Source organism: Musa acuminata, chromosome BXJ3-5 (assembly GCF_036884655.1).
Source record: "Musa acuminata AAA Group cultivar baxijiao chromosome BXJ3-5, Cavendish_Baxijiao_AAA, whole genome shotgun sequence".
NCBI lineage: Eukaryota > Viridiplantae > Streptophyta > Magnoliopsida > Zingiberales > Musaceae > Musa > Musa acuminata.
The window spans coordinates 35985403-35999109 of record NC_088353.1 but is presented as its reverse complement, the minus strand read 5'-3'; the positions used below and the strand labels follow the sequence as shown (position 1 = coordinate 35999109).

The window sequence follows — 13707 nt, the reverse complement described above, 5'->3', positions numbered from 1 at the left end:
TAATTCATAATTTAATATATATATATATATATATATTAAATAAATCGGTTCAATTCAATTAAATCAGATATCTTAATCTAATTGGACGACATGAAAAGATTTATAAAATTAAGCTCACATCATTTCTAATATTAAGTTTTGAGATGATTTAATTAATCAGTTTGAACGATTAAGGAGTTGGAATAATCAATTTAGATTAATATCTCTTTAATTAAAATTTATTCGGCTCAGTTTAAACTGATAAACTAAATTAAATAATGATATCCCGAATCAAAACTAAACCATTGATGAAATTAGTTCAAAATATCTCTTTTGAGGGGGTAATGTTAAATAGTAATAACATACAAGTGTTGTGGTTATGATCAACAAGAACGATACGATAATAAATAACAAAAAAATGATAAGAAAAAAATATAATTTTAATTTGATCTATATCTTTCGTCAGTAAAATTAACAGGGTAAACGAGATTAAATGTTTTATTTTTATAATTATAAGAATTTCAATATAATTTTTTTAAATATAAAGATCGAAAGATTTAATTATAGAAATTTTAATATAAATTTTTTAAATCTAATGATCATAATTAAAATGAATAATTTATTCGTTATCAAAACATATGACATCGTGGATAAAAAAGTACTGATCAAGAGACCATGGAAATCTATTCTGGCCCATGAAAACACATGTGGGAAATCAAATCGCTTCCAGCTTCGAGATGCAGCAAAACCCGTGGAACTTTCAGCGTCGGCCACTGGTTTCTTTCTGCGACCGCCCATGTTTTTTGTTTTTGTTTTCTTGTTTCTGTTTTCTGTTGACTCGCCTAACTATGTTGACCGCATCTGTGCATGAGCGCCACAAATTATACGACTCAATTTTGACTTTTTCCAAAGCAGCAAAGGAGAAGTATTGACATTAAGCACCGTTATGGTCTCCGTAACGGTTTCGGGTGCTTCTCGTACCGTTACACGTAACGACAAGAAAATATACAGTCATTCGATTTTTTTCTCTGAATAGATCATACCGGTTCGGAATGTATCGGTAAGCCATCGATATCTCGTTGGTTACTTTGAAGGAATATGCTCAGGGCTGCGTCAAAGATGCGATGCGGATTCGCCGCATCCGCATCCCACGTGCCACAATAATTAGTCTTAATAGGACCCACTTTTCTTTTTTTGCCAATAAACCCAATTTTCTTCTTATTTGATGAAATGCCTAGTGGTTCTTTAAAGGATCGATCACATACGCTCGCTAATCTCAAAGCACTCATAATTACCGTGGAGATTCTTAATTAGTGATTTCCGTGTATTAAAATTGTTATGAGGGTAAACATATAATTTAAATGCTTTGCAAAAATAAACACTTAAAGAAGCCCGAAAATTACAAAAGCCGGGAAAAAGGACATAAAAATCATCGATAACTGTGGTCAAATACGTGGATCGCGTTCCTCGAATCCAACGGCTCTTCCTGGCTCGGCTTATCATCCGTCCGTCTATAAATGCTTCGCCGGCCTCACATCTTTTCACCTACGCACAGTCTCTGCCTCATCGCTTCTTTTCCTTCTCCGTCCCGATCGAGCGAGAAAAAGGGAAAGGGAAAAAATGGTGACGATCAAGTCCGTGAAGGCCCGTCAGATCTTCGACAGCCGTGGAAACCCCACCGTCGAGGTTAGATCCGTATCCTTCTCGCTTCGATCCGCCATCTCCTCCTCCTCCTACTCATCATAGGGATTTAGGGTTTTTAGATCTCTGACTGTGACTCCTTATGCAGTGAAGGATGCCTCAATAATTATATTTTCTTGTGTCAGATCTGATTTATCTGCTTGGGAATTGATGAAAAAGCACTCATACCCTTTTTTTCTGCTTCCCCCTTCTCTCTCTGAAAGCGGTTGTCGTGTTTGTTTCAGGTGGATCTTCATTGTGATGATGGGACCTTTGCCAGGGCTGCTGTCCCCAGTGGTGCATCCACGGGTAAATGATCGCACATCATTTCTTTGATCTTTCGTTATTTCTGTTTGTTTCAAAGATTATGTCGTTTTGGTATACAAAAGTGGTGTCTTTCATGAAAAGATCTGTTCGAGGGCTTCGATCTTCGATAAACACGATAACTTTACCGTATTTGGCTATTGCTTGCGTAAGCTGGTTTATTGTGCACATCTCAAGTGGTGAAAATAATATAATCATTATGTGATCGTGCTAGTCTATTCTGGTTATGGATTATCGATTTTTGAGTGCTATAGTTGAATAGCTGTTTTCCTCTGCTTGTTTTATGTCTTTAAGAACACACTAATTGGAAATTTTTTGATATTTAAGGTGTATACGAAGCATTGGAGTTGAGAGATGGTGGATCGGATTACCTTGGGAAGGGTGTCCTCAAGGTTATGTTTCGACTTCTCTGCTTGAAAGAGTTCTATCTCTCCTTCAAGTGATTTCTCAAGTTATAAATGTTATGGCATGACTTTTAATAGACTCTTGTTAGATCAATCAAATTAATCTACAACCTATATGATTTTACAGTATTAACTCACTGGTTCGAAAATTATCTCAAGAGTAGTAACCCTAAGAGTGCATGAAACTATTTTAACATTTGTTCATTGATATTTTTTTTGTTTTTCGGTCTTAGTATCCTCTCGCCAGCATTTGAACTATTTCTACCATCTTTTGAGTGACACCCTAACAATTGCATAAGCTAGTTGTGATAGGATCTAATAATCTCTTTTGTAGAACTAATTTTGTATTCATCTTTTTGGTTTAGATGTCTGAAGCTTATAGCCTATTTTAAAAATAAAACTAGCATATTTGTTAATGTTTTTGGGATTTTGATTCCTATTGTGTATGAAGTTGGAGAAGACAATAGTGTTAAACGTTATTTTTGGCTCAGGCTGTTGAGAATGTGAATACTATAATTGCTCCAGCACTGATTGGCAAGGTATGCAAGAGACTATACGTTTGGTGCACTTATTTGGATTATTTTTTACTTTAGATTAAACTGCACTTTGGTAGTATAACCAACATTCATGTGCATAACGTTGCAGGATCCTACTGAGCAAGCTCAGATTGATAACTTCATGGTCCAGCAGCTTGATGGCACACAAAATGAGTGGGGCTGGTGCAAACAGAAGGTAATATTCTGCTATTGAAACATTATTTTATACATGCTGTATTCTTTTTCCATGATTCACCATCCTGGTTGGATGTTTTTGCTTCAGCTTGGTGCCAATGCTATTTTGGCAGTATCACTTGCTTTATGCAAAGCAGGTGCAAGTGTGAAGAAGATTCCTCTCTATCAGGTTTGTAAAGTGATTATGTTGTGTGAAATTGGTAGTAATTGGTTAAACTTCTTATTGTCTGATATGTATTTCTCTCCCTGAAATGTAGCACATTGCAAATCTTGCTGGAAACAAGAACTTAGTTTTGCCTGTGCCTGCATTCAATGTTATAAATGGAGGATCACATGCAGGGAATAAGCTGGCCATGCAGGTTATTATTCCCATGAGCTATGTGCTGAGCAGTTGCATATAATATTAGTTATTATGCTTATCTTTTTTCTTTGGTTATTATAATAGGAATTCATGATTCTTCCGGTGGGGGCCTCCTCTTTCAAGGAAGCCATGAAGATGGGCGTGGAAGTTTATCATAATCTGAAGGTTTGTAACATAGTATTTTTTCCAATTTCTAAACTCTGATTCAGAGAGCATCGTTTGACACTCATTCTCTTTTTTTAGGCTGTCATTAAGAAGAAGTACGGACAGGATGCCACTAATGTTGGAGATGAGGGTGGTTTTGCTCCCAACATTCAGGTCTGCTGTGCATTTTGATTCTTATATGATTGCCTCCTGCCTTTTCCGTTAAATTTGTGATGTGGCATAATTCGTGCAACAATGTTTAAATAGAGTCTACATAGATGCAGTTATCTAGAGTGTCCTATGTTTCTGTAATATATATTATCAGTCAGGTATATTCTGGTTAGAGCAGTAGCAGCCAAGCAAGCAAATATGTCGGGTATCAGGAGTGAGCCTGCAAGTTGCAACCTTACCCCATGAGCTTAACAGCCTTTCTTCTACTTGCTCTGTGTTGATATTTTCCATTATTTTAGGTGATGAAGACACTAGGACATTCTGTTTTCAGTCTGCAGCATTTTTTTGTGTTTCTGGTTTCAACTGCAATGCATCAGCTTTGGTGCAAATGCAATTTTCTCTTCTAATCTTAGGGTTAGTTTGACAACAAGTATGGCCGATTTGTTGCTGCTGTATGGTCGTGGGCAAGGATGTCACTGAAGCCTTGTGACTGATTATTTGTATCTTGTAAAAGTTAGCAGATAAAGTTTATTGAAGTCTAGGTATGTTGATCAAAGTATTTTTTTGGCAAGATAAAAGGTAAAAAATACACTTTTCCTTTTATTTTATATTTATGCAAGTCATTAATGATCATATTTATTAGTAACATCTCAACTCATATTACCCCATATTGTATTTTTTAATGCTTGCAATATTATACACTTTTGCTTCTTTACAGGGTAATAACTGAAAAAGTTCTTATTGGCGACTTGTTTGATTTTCTGATAATAAAGTTAGTGCAACATTTGTTTCTCTTTTTGAAGTGCATTAATAAGTGAGGGCAACAGTTTACCAAGTGTTTACTTGATAAACTCTTTGTGAACTATATTTTTGTATATATAGTTTGTCTTCTGGTTTTAAAGGTAATGTTGCATTTGGTACTTAACTACTTATCTGTTAAAGTTGTTCCGGAACCATCTAGGATTGTTGTAATGGAAGCAATATTTTAGGCACGACAGTTGTTTGCCATGTCTAGGTTTTTCACAAATTGCTGCCATAGCTTTCATTGCTCCTCTGAAGTCGGTTTTGTGGCTTATTAGATAGAAATCTCCTCTAACGTTGTGTCGATGTCTAACCATACACGTACGAGTCTCTTACAGCATACATGCTTTTAATTCTAAAGCTTGGATACTCCTGGGCAAATCATTTGCTGTTGATTTCTAAACTTTATGAATATGTTCGGAAGTGGAAATTCAGGCTGCCAAATTTTAGGATCAAGCTGGATTCAAGTTCTCATTGGCTAAGATTTTATTTTTTTACTTTTTGTTGGTTAGTAATTTTAGTGTTAATTTTTGCACTGTTAATGATATTTGAGACCTCATGCCTACTTTAGTTGGCAAACAACATCAGGCAATGAATGCTTAATTATACCTTGCCCTGCAACACATTGCATTCATGCTGTCAGAATTTTTTTAGTTGAAGTCAGAATTTTTTTTGGTTAAAAATATCTGTCTGTCATCTATGGGGGTGATCTCACACATATGTATCCATTTTTCAATTCCAGGAGAACAAGGAAGGTCTTGAACTTTTGAAGACAGCCATAGCTAAAGCTGGTTATACCGGCAAAGTATGTACTATAATTTGTGTTTATTTCCATGTACATGTGTTCCCTTGCAAGTTTTGAGTTCTAAATTTCAGCTTTTGATTGTTCTTGTCTATTTCTGTAGGTTGTGATTGGCATGGATGTTGCTGCTTCTGAATTCTATAGCGAAAAGGATAAGACTTATGATCTCAACTTCAAGGAGGAGGTAAGAATGCTTTTGTTGGTTAACTAAAGTACTTTTTTTCTCTAAGTCTTAGGATTATCTTAAGTTTCCCTCGTGTTTGTTTCATTTCTTGCCTATTTTTACATTTGGTGATGTTAAAATCTCTGTTACTGCAGAACAATGATGGTTCTCAAAAAATATCTGGAGACAGTCTGAAAAATGTCTACAAATCTTTTGTCAGTGAGTACCCCATCGTATCAATTGAAGACCCATTTGATCAGGATGATTGGACCCACTATGCAAAGATGACAGAAGAGATTGGAGATAAGGTGCAAATTGTTGGAGATGATCTTCTCGTTACCAACCCAACAGTAAGTTTCTATTAGGAAAAGATTAAAAATCTTATGTATCTTTAGAATATTCCTATTTGAGATCTGAAATCTTTTGTTCAATTTACTTCTGCAGCGTGTTGCCAAGGCGATAAAGGAGAAGTCATGCAATGCGCTTCTTTTGAAGGTATTGTCTAATGATTTTATCGTTGTTCCTTTGTTTAGGGACTAGGAGGTTAATTATCTGGTAGGATTGTGGATGAGGGAAAAAAAATCAAGTTAGATGAACATAGAGGTTGTATCTGATTAAATATACCAGTTGGGCTGGCTGCTTAGAACCTGCAATCAGGACAGTCCAAGATGTGCTGAGAGAAAGGATGCAGTAAATTATACCCATTCTTAGAGTTGGTATGAACGATTGTAAGAGGATTTCAAGAACCGTAATTATTCATGCATTGGTATGAACCATGGTACCAGACTTGAATCCTTACTAAAACCTGGCTTTAATAGTTTTCTTGATGGCATGTAAGATTCTTAGCATTGGGAGGTATCCCCTCTTGCAACATAATGTTATTCTATTTGCATGGCTGTTTAGGTGAATCAAATCGGGTCTGTTACTGAGAGTATTGAAGCAGTCAAAATGTCTAAACATGCTGGCTGGGGAGTGATGGCTAGCCACCGGAGGTACGCTTTTAGCTTGTGTATAATTTTTATTAGCGTCTGTAGGTGATTCTCACTCGTATTCTCTTGTTATAGTGGTGAGACGGAAGATACTTTTATTGCTGACCTCTCGGTTGGTTTAGCTACGGTATGTTACATTCATCGTCACTGAACCATATGATTTTTGTAGAAACAGCGTTTGTTCTCCAACAAGTCTCTGTTGTTTGAGAGATGATGATTCTTAAACAGGGCCAAATCAAGACTGGAGCTCCGTGCCGCTCTGAGCGCCTTGCTAAGTACAACCAGGTAAAGTCATCACGCCATATTATAATATGAATACCTCTCTACATAGCGATTGATGTGCCATGTTACAACATTTCTTTTTGTGCCGTGAACACAGTTGCTGAGGATCGAGGAGGAGCTTGGTGCTGCAGCCGTCTATGCGGGAGCTAAGTTCCGAGCACCTGTGGAGCCCTACTAAAACGGAAGAGCCTGATGTTAAACTGCCTAGTTTTGATTTCGGCTTTCCTTTTTTACCGGACTAAAGTTGATTTGCTTGAGGAATAATTTCTAGTTCTACACACTGCAGTCTTTCATTGGGAGATGAGTTTGTAACGTAAAGATGCGGACCAACGCATGCAAATAAGTGTTTTGCTTTGTACTGGAAATATGCACCAGGAAATATTTTTCTTGCCATCCTTTATTTGCCAGTTATCTGCAGGCTTTTCTGGTAAGGGGATATAAAATTCATCCATTTTTAGCTACTTTCTATTTTTGTTGTGAACTTACTTGGTATGATGTCTCGTGCGTCGCATGTGGCCTATTTAATTCGTAACGTTGGACAGCATGCCCTTTTTAATTCATGAACTGTGTAGTCTTTCCATGCGATCTATTGGTTGGGTTGAGTCGGTGGGTCTGTCGGTCAAACCACATAATTTATGATAAAAAAATTAAATGTATATATATTTCTCTTTGTTTGTTATAAATAAAAAGGCATAACTATTTTAACAAAATTTAAATGATCTAATCAATTTAGCGTCTGTATCTCTAATTATGTTACAAATTGGTTTTTAATAATTACTTTTTTATTTTATAAGTGATCCGATCGGTTGATCGAACCGAACCGATTGGAGGGGTTTGGTTCACCGTTTTTCCCCGTCCGGCCAACCGGTTTGATCCGTGTCCGATGACAATGGTTCCATGTGAGACAGCTTGGAACCAACCAAATCATAGGGAGAAATATTGTTGATTGATGGATGCAGAATCCATGACAGAGTATCACGTGTCTTGATGAGCGACATGCCGCTTCACCATCGAAGGGACTGGTTTCAGTGTTCTTCTTTACGGTGATGGAGTAGTTTGAACCACATTGTTTTGTCCGCCGAAGATGTGGAATTTGGGAATCACCAGAAAATAGAAAACCCAACGTCTGCATGCCGCATTAAACTTGTGCCTGCAGGACGTCCTTTTCGAATTAATTTGACTCAGCCCGAGATATGGAGTGACTGTCTCTTTGGTTATGTTTCCCGAGGCTAACACTTCATTTTTACCTGCTTACATCTGTCCAAGAAAAAATTATTAATTATTCTATGATAATTATATGATATTTATTAATTATTATATTCTATTACTTGTTATATGATATTTATTAATTATTAATACATTACATCTACAAGATCATGATAGAAATATACATAAAATAATATTTTTTTATTTTTTTTATTCTCAATCAATCTATCATCTAGATTAGTTGATTTGTTTACGTAATTTAAGTAATTGATTGTCTCCCTTGTATAAATACTCATATGAATAAAATTTATCTATTTTTCTCTTCCTTGTTGTTCGAACGATAGCAATCCTTTTATCATTGCTGGTTGCTCAGCAATCCTTTCGTTGATTTCTGTTGCTTCTTCGATCATACCAAGGATATTATGCCCTTGGGAACGTTTGATCGAGCACTCCCACTTCATCCAGGATATGATCCTCTCTTCTGATGGCCAACTTGCCCTCTACGACTCTTGGGATGACGCATCTTTGTCTTTGGGATCTCTCCATTAGTGTCACCACTTGTCATCTTTGATATCTCTCCATTGGTGTCACTACTCCCTTTGCCCTCAAGTGGCTGCCTCTTCTCCCTTGATCTATCTTGTCACAATCGTCTTCCCCTCTTCCTCCCTACATCGACGATTTTCTTTACGACATCCATTCACCCTCCCACGATGATCTACTACAATCACCCACCAACTTCAAGACAACCTTTGCCCTTCTTACACTCTCCTATGACCGCTACACCGTCCTATGGCCACGGTCACTCCACCCTCCACATCTTTGTCGATGAAGTGCTCTCTGCCCTGAGCCACCACCCCTTCTTCATCATCGACTGTTGCACCTTGCTCGATGGCCTATTCTTTTCATCGCCAACCAAATCACGTAATTAGATTAGCTATTCAAACATGTGATTGATCCTCAAATCATTAATTGATTAAGGATATAAAGAAACAAGGATATTATTCTATGTATGCCTCTATCATAATATTCTATCACATTATTTGAACCGTTTAATAAATATTTAATAAAATATTTAATCTCATATTAATTGAAGAATAGGAAAATCAAGGACTCGTCGAATCACCCTACTTTTAAATGTCTTTTGGGGCTTATGATCTTCCAAAGGATAAAATTATAACCGTGAACAAGCCAAAAGCAAATAATTCCCTTAAAGGACCAATCACATGTTGATTTATCAAAATTACATTAGAAGGATGGTCACGAAACCAATCTAATATGTGGAAATGCCAACATAGGGGGTAGGTTTGAATAATATTTTATCACTTTTGTATAATAATAATAATAATAATTATTATTATTATTATTATTATTATTATTATTATTATTGTTGTTGTTGTTATTTTTGTCACTTTGCTAATGCTCGTCTTCTTAGCCTAATCACAGAAGGAGTTAGTCAATCACATGTTAGATTTATCAAAATTACCTTGGAAGAAGGGAACCAATCTTACTTTAGATATGTTCAGGTGCTACCATAGGGGGTGGGGGTACGTATAAATAATTTTTTGTCACATATATATATATATATATATATATATATATATATATATATATATATATATATATATATATATATATATATATAATAATAATAATAATAATAATAATAATAATTATTATTATTATTATTATTGTTTGTCTTTTTGTCACCCAACTAATGCCCCTCTTCTTAGCCTCTGCCTATATAAATCACAGAAGAGTTGCCCACCACCATAACAGCAGCTGCTCTAGAACAAGCCTCCACTGCCTCTCCTCCTCCTCCGACCTTGTATAGCTTGGCTTCTGTTGCTATGCTGCCGTTTACGAGCATCGGCGAGGCGGAGGCGGCCCTGGGGAGGAACCTGACGGCGGCGGAGGGGGTCTGGTTCCAGTACTCCGCCGGCATGCATGACTTCTGGCTCTACGCCCACAACATCGTCTTCCTCCTCCTGGTCTACAGTGTCGCCCCGCTCCCCGTCGCCTTGGCGGAGCTGAAGCGCCCCAAGGCCATCCACAAGTACAAGCTCCAGCCCAAGGTCCACGTCCCCGTCGCCGACGTCCTCAAGTGCTACAAGAACGTCGTCAAGACGTTCCTCTTTGCCGTCGGCCCTCTCCAGCTCGTCTCCTTCCCCACCATCAAGGTACCCCTAACGACAACATTCTCGCTGCAACAACACATGCGTTCATACATCTCTTCATTTCACATATAGCATTGTCTGTACCTTATATACTGAAGAATGATTAGTATTTGGTGGTGTTACATATCCCTTCCAAGAACTCCGGCCTCTAGCACACGTCGATGATTGACGTGACATGATGCAACAGGAGATACAAGTACAGATCAAGTTTCCCAAGAAAAATGGAATCTTTGGGGTTGTGTAGTCCTAACTTTGACTCCATAAAGGATTTATCTTTCGTGTCCAAAACTGTTCTAATTCATTGTGTTGTCTAAATCGGTAATACTACAGATTTGCACAGCGCACGGGCGATGTGGAGATGGAAGGTATGACTCGTTTCTTCTTCTGTTCGCAGTTGGTGGGGATTCGGACGGGGCTGCCGCTGCCGTCGGTGTGGGAGGCGGCGGCGCAGCTGGCCGTATACTTCGTGGTGGAGGACTACTTCAACTACTGGCTCCACCGGGCGCTGCACAGCCGGTGGGGCTACGATCACATCCACCGGGTGCACCACGAGTTCTCGGCGCCGGTGGGGTTCGCCGCCCCCTACGCCCACTGGGCGGAGGTGCTCATCCTCGGCTTCCCTGCCTTCCTCGGCCCCGCCATCGCTCCCTGTCACATCCTCGTCTTCTGGCTCTGGTTCGTCCTCCGCCACGTCGAGGCCATCGAGACGCACTGCGGGTACGTCTCCCTGTCCTTCATCCATCGTCGTCTTCTCATTGAGATGCATAACGCTGCAAATTAGATATGGTCCCGTTATTACATGATCGAGCGACACACTCTGCCGATGGCAGCAAACGAGAAGGCTGGGCCTGAGACCACTAGTTTTGGGATCTTTTGCTCCTCGTGATCTGCCATGCATGCCTGTTCACGTGGTGTCTTAATCAACCACCTTGCCTTACCTACCCAGCTTGCCTTACCTACCCACCTTAGTGTGATTATTTAAATCGTGTCCTCAACTCAATCGTGTAATCATTCAAACCATTGCATCGAAAACATCAAAGATTAAATTACTTTGACATGGGAATGTAAATGCAAGTATATAATGGAACCACGGAGTTAAATAAAACAAAAAAGTATTAATAAGCTCAAACTTCTTTGAATTAGATTTGATAAGTGAGATTAGATACCTTTAGTATCTCAATCCCTATACTTTAAAAGTAAAAAGGTAATTTTAATGTCTGTCTCAACTAGTGGTAACGAACGATGTCGTTGGGGGGCTACGGATGGTTATTATAGATGAGGAGAATGACAACAAGAGATGAGGATTGTTCTGTATCTACGTCAACGCCGACGTAGTTGTTGAGCGACGTTGCTCGACAACTGTAACGATGCCGATGCAGATGTCATGTGATGAAAGGGTCGCTCGATAACTACATCGACGTCGATGCATATGTAGAGGGTCCCTCATCTCTCGCCACCACTTTTTTCATTCACAACAACCACTCGTAATCCTAGTGGCATTATCTTCCGCCACCTCCAACGCTGTTTGTCACCATTGACGTCATTCGCTATCACAAATTAGAATATTAAAATTATTTTTTACTCTTTATTTTCATGTTTCTGTTGGTAATACTGACGATGTAAAGATAAATAGATCTAGATATTTTACTTTCATAACTATACGGGTGCTAATATATAACTAGCCCACTAAACATAGAGCAAAATTAAGGGATGTTTCAACATAAAACTTGGTTGTGTTATAAGTCAAAAGCTTAAGTGCGCCATTAAGCAGTTCTAAGTGACAACTTGGTAGTGTTCATTAAACAATTAGAGCGTGGAGAGCGAAAACCAAATAATTATTCACGCATAGTGTTGAGGTAGATGAGATTATTCTATCGTTTTAGGAAGGTGGTCAGATCTGGTCGCTTCTTCTTTGTCCTCAGCTGCGGATCCCACCTACTCCTCCTTCCTATTGAAATGCACTTTAGATTGAATGAGTACCCGAAGCTGGATTTGCGTTGCATCACTTCCAAAGATTCTCCACGTTTTATGCGCGCATCTGCCGAGAACAACTTGTGTCTGCATGCGACGGAAGAGAGAGAATCACAGAGGAAGAGCACTCGGTTACAGGAAGCATATAGCAAAGATGACACCCGGCTTTCTCGAGCAAACACTCGCTGTAGGAGCTTAAGATTACAGTTCAAGAGAGTAATCAGATGTTATTGCATGGGTCGGAATTATCTGATCGAAGCTTTCATTCTCGCTCTTCGTTTCCCCTCTCACATGGTGGTTGGTGTCTGTGCAGCTATGACTTCCCTCAGACTCCCACCAAATACATCCCATTCTATGGAGGTGCGGAGTACCATGACTACCATCACTATGTTGGAGGGAGAAGTCACAGTAATTTCGCATCGGTGTTCACCTACTGTGACTACATATATGGAACCGATAAGGTCTGGTAGTCTCATGTAGTCACGTAAACCTCCCATTTCACACATGAATCAGTGTTCTAAAACCCTTTTCTTATTCACTGCAGGGCTACAGATATCAGAAAGGACAACTTGCAAAGGTATTATTCTGCATCTTCTTCTTTTAGCTCTACACTTCATTTGTCATGAATGTTGACATATATATAATTCCCTGCTTTTGACTCATTCTCATGTCATCTTGAGCAGCTGAAGGAGCAGGAGAAGGCAAAGAATCAAAATGGGGAGAAGTATGATTGAGTGTTTAAGCTGTTGGCAGCCTTAATCATGTGGGTTATGAGTAAGGTTTAAGCTGTAGTCATGCTGATAGCATGTTATCCAGGGAAGCCTTTGCATCTGCAGTTGTAAGCTTTCAGTACTCCATATTGCCGTATACAATGGGCACTCTAATTACATTAATAGTGATGTCTGTGGCTGTGGTCGAAACACATCTTGCCAACAGTGCACCTTCGCACAAAGATCAAGGCACCTCATCTAATTATAGCTTCAAAGATCCGGTCTTGCAGTATAGGCACATGCCTCGCTGTGTGATTATTTCATTTGCAGATGTTTGATCTAAAACTGGGATAGATTTTAGATTGTGCATTGCAAATCATAGCGAAGGAAAAGAAGAGATGCATCAGCCAATTGAACTTGCAGAAAAACCAGCACTCATCATGATCATTTCTGTGCTCTCTACCCAGCAGGCCAATGGAGGAGAAATATGGCACCATGAGCTCTTGCAAAAGAATTTTCCACCTGATTTCAACCTCCAAAAGACTTTTTTGTCTTTCTGAAAAGAAAAACTATTTAATTACTCAAAGCCTTAATTTTCTTGAAGAGGTCATCCAATTCGGGAGATGAAATTGATGCACCAAGTATCAATACATCATAATATATACCCAACTGGCTTGAGATTTATGGAGAGGAATCATATCTACATCACGTATAGTTAGTTCTTTGTGCTCTAATTAGTTGGCATCGATGGAGCACCGACACGTTGGTTTGGTGGCGGATCTAATCATGTTTTAGTTATTTATTTATTTATTTAT

General features: G+C 38.6%; 2 protein-coding genes across 2 annotated transcripts; both read left to right on the top strand.

The window, feature by feature from the left end:
* Positions 1–1508: 1508 nt before the first annotated feature.
* LOC135638792 (enolase-like) lies at positions 1509–7292 on the top strand. Its single transcript, XM_065152202.1, has 17 exons — positions 1509–1665; positions 1905–1968; positions 2311–2375; positions 2879–2926; positions 3033–3119; positions 3207–3287; positions 3376–3477; positions 3564–3644; positions 3723–3797; positions 5338–5400; positions 5501–5581; positions 5716–5910; positions 6005–6055; positions 6464–6552; positions 6625–6676; positions 6778–6834; positions 6929–7292. The coding sequence occupies exons 1-17, from the start codon at positions 1600–1602 to the stop codon at positions 7007–7009; spliced, it is 1338 nt and encodes a 445-aa protein (XP_065008274.1). The 5' UTR covers positions 1509–1599; the 3' UTR covers positions 7010–7292.
* A 2527-nt stretch (positions 7293–9819) lies between these two features.
* Positions 9820–13075, top strand: LOC135638479 (very-long-chain aldehyde decarbonylase GL1-10-like). The gene is made up of 5 exons (XM_065151598.1): positions 9820–10214; positions 10606–10928; positions 12496–12643; positions 12727–12759; positions 12866–13075. The coding sequence occupies exons 1-5, from the start codon at positions 9885–9887 to the stop codon at positions 12914–12916; spliced, it is 885 nt and encodes a 294-aa protein (XP_065007670.1). The 5' UTR covers positions 9820–9884; the 3' UTR covers positions 12917–13075.
* The last annotated feature ends 632 nt before the right edge of the window (positions 13076–13707 follow it).

Coding starts and splice junctions, on each gene's coding strand:
- LOC135638792 (XM_065152202.1), top strand. CDS start 1,600: ATGGTGACGATCAAGTCCGTGAAGGCCCGTCAGATCTTCGACAGCCGT. Junction 5,401..5,500: donor AAGCTGGTTATACCGGCAAA/GTATGTACTATA, acceptor CTATTTCTGTAG/GTTGTGATTGGCATGGATGT. Junction 5,911..6,004: donor TTCTCGTTACCAACCCAACA/GTAAGTTTCTAT, acceptor TTACTTCTGCAG/CGTGTTGCCAAGGCGATAAA.
- LOC135638479 (XM_065151598.1), top strand. CDS start 9,885: ATGCTGCCGTTTACGAGCATCGGCGAGGCGGAGGCGGCCCTGGGGAGG. Junction 10,215..10,605: donor TCTCCTTCCCCACCATCAAG/GTACCCCTAACG, acceptor TTCTGTTCGCAG/TTGGTGGGGATTCGGACGGG. Junction 12,760..12,865: donor AGAAAGGACAACTTGCAAAG/GTATTATTCTGC, acceptor CATCTTGAGCAG/CTGAAGGAGCAGGAGAAGGC.